This window comes from Rhincodon typus, chromosome 10, assembly GCF_021869965.1.
Source record: "Rhincodon typus isolate 14 chromosome 10, sRhiTyp1.1, whole genome shotgun sequence".
Taxonomy (NCBI): Eukaryota; Metazoa; Chordata; class Chondrichthyes; order Orectolobiformes; family Rhincodontidae; genus Rhincodon; species Rhincodon typus.
Window position 1 is genome coordinate 54,504,024 of NC_063341.1, and position 6,918 is coordinate 54,510,941.

General features: G+C 37.2%; 1 protein-coding gene across 2 annotated transcripts in view; it reads left to right on the forward strand.

Annotated features, from left to right (window-relative positions):
* The window catches only part of usp24 (ubiquitin specific peptidase 24), a 229,715-nt gene that overhangs the window by 166,797 nt on the left and 56,000 nt on the right, over positions 1-6,918 (forward strand). For both annotated transcript variants that reach the window (XM_048602450.1, XM_048602451.1), the window contains exons 40-43: positions 1,513-1,630; positions 1,793-1,937; positions 3,338-3,457; positions 5,014-5,142. In XM_048602450.1, the coding sequence (XP_048458407.1) occupies positions 1,513-1,630; positions 1,793-1,937; positions 3,338-3,457; positions 5,014-5,142 (512 nt within the window). The remainder of the gene's footprint in view (positions 1-1,512; positions 1,631-1,792; positions 1,938-3,337; positions 3,458-5,013; positions 5,143-6,918) is intronic.

Consider the following 6,918-nt stretch of genomic DNA (forward strand, 5'->3'; position numbering starts at 1 on the left):
AAGTTGACTGTTGCAAATTCAGTGATGGAGAAGCTGATTTAGTTTGGCTTGCTATCTGTGTTTTAATGTTTGCATATTAGCAAGGTGAAAGATGTGAGTTGTATGGATCTGAATCATCTTTGACTGAAAACAAATGGTTGCCCACATAATACAACTCTACACTACTTCAACTGCAGAACTACTTGTGTGATTGTTTAGGTCTTGGTTTTGCAATTATGTACAACCTTTCTAATGCAGTTGTTGGTTGGTTCGCCGAACTGACTGGTTTTCATGCAAATGTTTCGTCTCCCTTCTAGGTGACATTGTCAGTGCTGTGCAGCCTCCATTGAAGTGCTGTTGTTCTGTCCTGGTATGAATTCATAAGGTCCAATCTGTCATAGTGGGCAGTCTTGTTTCTGGTTTTGTCCTGTAGTGGTATGTAGCTGGAGTCTATTGAAATGAACAAACATATTGAAATAGACCCCATCTACATATCACTGTGGTACAAAACCGGAAACAAGACTGCCCACCATGTCAGGCCAGGCATTATAAATTCAGAGCGGGACAGAACAACAGCGCTGTTGTCCGCTGTCCTCAACGGAGGCTACACAGCACTGACGATGTCACGTAGAAGGGAGACGAAACATTTGCATGAAAACCAGTCAGCTCGGTGAACCAACCAACAACTTCAACCACAACCTGAGCTACAGATCTTCGTTAAAACATTGAACCTTTCTGATCTTGAATTTAAATTAAGTTTGGGATATATCAAAACAGTGATTTGTATAAAAGAAGCAAAATACTGCAGATTCTGGAGGTCTGAAATAAAAACTGTGTATGTGGAGAGAGAAACTGAGTTCATGTTCTGAAACTACTGACCGTCTTTTGAAACTGTATGATTAGTACTTTGGTACCTCGCTGCAAAGGAGAGGTTCATTATGGAGCATCACTTCATGTCCTGCTTCTTAAAGAGAGCATATTTTAAAAAAAATCTAAGTAAGTACTTACATTATAAACTGGGATACAAATTTAACTAAGCACAATTTCAGTTATCGCACTCCAGCAGCTCTTAATCAACAATACCATTTCTAGTTCCGTGGTCAGTATGAAGAAGAACCAGAATTCATCCTGAGAAATGTCCAGTTCTATTGGTTTGTTCCTCAGCCAAATCCTGGAAAGTAAAAGCTACATTTTCTTTTGGAATTCTATGCTCATTAAGACAACAAATAAATCCTGAAACAAGAAAAACTGCATTTTGTCCATCACTCCAGCCCTTTTACAGATCTGTACTCTAACCTGCCTGTGTAGCTTTCAGAATAAACATGTTGCATCAGTCAGTTGGAAGGCAAGAATATCTATTGGTTGTTCATTGTTCTTAATGTTCAAATCACTAGTTTCCAGTGCCATATAACCACTTGATTACAACTCCCCTAACTTTTAATTCCACCCTCATCAGATCATTTTACTTTATGGGCACTAATGAGGCAAGGTCGAAATACTTTTGATCTCACTAAACTGGTGTTTTGTATGCAGGGCCATCATTAATCAAACAACTCATGGAAGACTTTTTGTTCCGTGCTTCGAAAATCATCTTGACCAGCAGCAGTCCAGCTGGGAGCTGTTCAGTTAGTCAACAGGATTTTCACCCAAAGTATGTAAGCTCAGTTCTTTTTATTAATGCTTATAATAACTGTGGAGTTTGCTGTGACTGATTTGATAACTATTGTTCCATCTTCAGGCAAAACTTTGACTGGATTTCACCTGAAGTTTTTGTGTGCTAAAAGCTAACATCATCCTGCCTCTGTTTTTCCAGGTGCAGTACGGTCAATAGTCGACTTGCTGCTTATGAGGTGCTGGTTATGTTAGCAGACAGCTCTTTGAGTAACCTTCAGCTTATCTCCAATGAACTTCTATCAATGCATCACCAGTTTGACCCTGCACTCACAAAGGAGTTTGAGGTAAGTGAAGTACTGGCTCTTTTTTCTTTTTTCTTTTTTCTTCTCTACTAGTATGATATGATGAATTGAAAAATAACCTCCAAGTAACCCTGGCTGGGTAGGTAACTCTTGACTCTGTGCTGTGGTGACAGTACTTTGTTTCCATTTGTCTTGGCCCTGCCTTGCTCTGGTAATGCCAGTTTAATATGCAATTTCCGTATCATTTATCTAATGTATGTAATTATTAAAACTTTCAGTAAATAAAGATAGCACATGTTTGATTGGTCACCTCAAAGCATAATTATTTCCCTTTCTTTATTGTTGTACCTTTGTCTTTGAAGGAAACCAGAAACCAGTCAGCATATGGTTAGTATAAGGTATGGAGCAGGCAGTTTGCCAATCTGGAATACAGGAAGTTGCAGCACTGACCAAAAATGAAAGCTTCCAGACATTATTGGTGTAGTTATCATCAATGACCTGTCTTTTCTCCTTCCCAGTATGAAACCTCCATCTACTGTTCCACTAGGATTTTACAGCATGAGCCATAGATTGCAACATCTAATGTATATTTTATTCACTTGTTTCTCGTTCCTTTGCTTTCTATTAAACCTTTCTGAATCTTGGGTTTCTCGATTAAGCAATATTTTCTAAATAGAGCGGGGAACTACTTAAACAAGGAATAATCTTTATTCAAAATTTAAGATAAAGTATCACAGCAGAGAACATGAATGTATGTTTTTTTAAAAATATATATAAAATGTCAGTGCCATCGTGTTTGCTACAGAACAAATATTTGTACTGCAAGCATTGATTTTTTTTCATAAAACTAGAGAACAGAGTTGCAGTTATTTTATGTGTAATCTTTGTAGTCCCTATTTAATTGTTTCTTTTCATATTTAAAGGTTTCAGTTATTTTTTAAATTGAAGTTGTTTAGCTCTCAGCCCTCAAGTTCTGACTATAGTGCATCTTAATGGTCAAAGATTGTGTTGTATTTCTCCAGTTAATTACATTGCTGTTTTTGTTTTTCTGATTTGTTACCTTAAGACTTATCCTGAAACCCTTACTTTGCCATAAAACTGTTAATGATGTGGAGATGCCGGTATTGGACTGGGATGGACAAAGTCAGAAGTCACACAACACCAGGTTATAGTCCAACAGGTTTATTTAAAATGACAAGCTTTTGGAGCAAAGTTAACTTCATCTGATTAAGGAGCAGTGCTTTGAAAGCTTGTGATTTAAAGTAAACCTGTTGGACTATAACCTGGTGTCGTGTGACTTCTGACTTTAAAACTAGCAGTAACAGAACTTCTCTCACTTCTCAGTCAATTTTATGATGTTTTATAATTTGTGTCTAATTGAACTGTTTTATATTTATTGAATTTTTGATTTTATTATTTGTACCTGATACCTTTGTATTTAGTACTTGCCACCTGTTGATAGCCGCTCGGTGTCTGGGTTTGTGGGATTGAAGAATGGAGGAGCCACATGCTATATGAATGCAGTATTTCAACAACTTTACATGCAGCCTGGATTACCAGAGGTATGGTGTTTTAACTATCTGTTTTTGTTTTGTTTTGATCTATGGAGTCATGGCATTGTCTGTCTACATGGGCAGATATTTAATTCAGTGCTTCGCAAGGGATATCAGCTCACAGATGAAAATGGGACCCACTCCTTGACAGTGCAGAAAAGTTTGTGATTCAGAAATGGCAGATGCAAATACTGTCCTCAGTTCTTTAACAAAAATCATTTTTGAACAGTTTTGTTCCAGTTCAAATTTTAAAATGTGCTAGAATATTGATTTGGAATGTCATACCTACTGCCTAGCTGTTATGGGCCCACAGTGCATTGTTGAGTTCGTATAAGGAGTGGAAAATTTCACACTGCTCTCTCTGTTGAATTTAAAACAGCAGACTGAACTTTGCATCCAGTAATAATGTGCCTCATGTTTGGTGCTTGAGAATACTTGATTCTTGCATTTGGTACCAAATACTAGAAAGTTTACAAAATCACAGAATTGTTACAGTGCAGAAGGAGGCCCATTATGTCTGCAGTTCAGGAACTTCATGACTTACTTTCCTGTAGAAAAGAGAAGACTATCATAGACAATACAGTCTTTCCTGACCTGTCACAAATTTGAAATTTTCAATGACCTAGTCTTTGCAGGTTTTCTGAGAATTTCTAATTGTTGAAATCCATTACCTTTGCATGAAAATTCATCAGTAAAGGGTTGGTGTATCCTGCCTTTGATTGCCAACATATTGAATTTTCTAACTGGCATACTGTGAAAGGGAGATACTAAACAAAAATAATGAGTGAATGTATTTCAACAGTTATGTTCTGTTTTCAGGTAAATATTAATTTGAATTCTTTTTGGAAAACTATGCAAAAGTAATTAAAAATGGTAGTTCAGTTGTTGAAGTAGAGAACTAATGTATTTATTGAAAATGTTTGGGTTCGTAATTTTAATCTGAAACGTACACTGTTTCCTAAACATAGTTTGTACTTAAAAACAAATCCACTAAGAAAAATAAATCTGTTTGATGCGTACACCCTATTGCCAACAGCCACTAGGCGTCAAACTCCCTTTCTAATGCTATCCATTGTTTCAAACATTTGCGATTAGCCTCATAATTTATTTTGGTACAGGTTGATGTCAGACTTCAAAGTTTAATACTTGAACCAAGTTACGCCATGGTCAGTTCACAAGTTTCCAAATGGATGATATGGAGGCAGCAACTTAAGACTTATTAATCCATAACCTTTATTGCTTCACAGATGGGTTCCTTGTACAAATGATCAATACATATGCCAACTAATCAGAGGAAAGATTTGAAAACCAAATTGTTATAAATAATTTCTGCTTTTCCTCCATATCCTCCCAAACAGATGATGGCAAATAAATTCACACAGGAACCTTGTTGGTAGCAAAGAAAAAAGCACACAGACCTTGGGGCATCTAGAGATGGAAAATAAGTGTCACCCGTATCCTTAAAGTAATAATATTTTATGGATATTGTTCAGTAATAAATGGAAAAAGAATCATAGCCTTAGATTAGATTTCTCTCACCTTTGACTTTTCTCCCCTTCTTACAGGCAATGCTGTCAGTAGATGATGACGATGACGAGAATCCAGAAGAGAATGTTTTCTATCAGGTTCAGTCCCTCTTCGGGCACTTGATGGAAAGCAAATTGCAATATTATGTCCCAGAGACTTTCTGGAAGGTTAGAAACTTGGAAATAATATAGACTCTTATTTTCAGTAATTAATTAATTGGACTCTTTTCAGCTAATACACAAGCCTCTCTTTTGAAAAGTATTTAGTGTTTGAAAATAACATTCCATCCTAACGTTATTTATATGAAGATTAGTTTAAGAATCTTGCCTGACATTCTACACAGCTCTGTCACGCAGTTCTGAATCTAATGCATGGTACTGAACATGTTTGCTTAGTGCCAACTCAGGAAAAGAAAACAGAAATATTTGAAAAGACAGGGAAATTTCAAACCAAATGTAACTTGACTTATTTGTCACTTGATTGAGGAATAAGCTGTCACCAATAGAAATGAATGTGCATTAAAAGGTAAAGTCGTCATATCAAACCATAGGGTTGCTGTATCATTAGACAGACACAGATGTTGGTGGTTTAACTTGAGGCTCACCATGCCTCAGGCAAGGTGTTGGCATCACCCTGCAATGCAAAACAACCATCCAGCCAACTGAGTTAACCAACCCTAAGTAGCAAGAAGAACATTGACTTAGCACCACAGAATGAATAAAATGCACATGGTCTGAGCTCTGAGTGTGAATTTTAATTAAGGCAGACATTCGTTATACAGTCAAAAACGGAAATTGCTGGAGAAACTTAGCAGGTCTGGCAGCATCTGTGAACAGAAAGTAGCATTAATGTTTTGAATCCATTGCCCCTTCTAAGGAATTTACAACTGCCAAACCAAAAGCAGATAAGAATAATGCAGCCAAAAGTAAATGTTTTACTTATACAGTACTTTCTCTCATTCTCAGGATATGAATGTTATGCAACAAAGTAATTACTTCAAAGTGTCATCGTAATAATGTATTGATTATGAAACTGACTCAGTAGTAATGGAAGTGTTGACCAGTATTCTATAATTGAATCTTGAAGGACTGTATCTTGGGATTGAGTTTGATACTCCTCTTGTGCAGTAAATTGGGAGCTATGCTGTGATACAGTGGCATCCAGCCATCTTCCTGATTAACAAAACCCTTCAAACTAGGTCGAGTTCACTACCCTGATTCCGTAAATTGTGTTGGCACTGAGCTATACTTCAAAAGTTAAATAACTGAATGAAGAAACTATCAATTTTACCCCTTCCTTTCTACTCCAGTTTTCTAGTGATGGCATTCTGAGGTGTGTCTCAGTGCAGACAACTTTTACTATGTGGTACATTCCTATTGCTGTGCAGCTGTGCACCCCATGCAGTTTGGAGGTAGCATTGATCACAAACCCAAATCTGTTTTTACCCCTTCATGTTCATTCTCTTTCAATTTCTAATTACTTGATACATATCTGGAATTAGATCACTGGCTGAAATTTATATTTCACCTTTCTCCCCAATCAGTTTTTCCCTGGCTGAAGTCACGTAACCCAACGCATCCAAAAGATTAAACCTGAGGACTTGCACACTCTCCATGCCACTGTTTAGCAAAAAAATTATTGTGGAACTACAGCTTGATATTTGTTCTTGACTCCTCCCCTTCATTCTTGAGGAACATCTATCTGTTATAATAAAAACAAAGTTGCTGGAAAAGCTCAGCAGGTCTGGCAGCATCTGTGAAGGAGAAAACAGAGTTAACGTTTCGGGTCCAGTGACCCTTCCTCAGAACTGATGGTGGCTGGGTAAAATGTCAGTTTATATGCAGAAAATAGGGAGGTGTGTGGGGTAGGGAGTAAACGATAGGATAGAGCCCAAAGAGAGAGAGAGACAGTTGGACAGACAAAGGAGTTGCTAACGAGCAGGC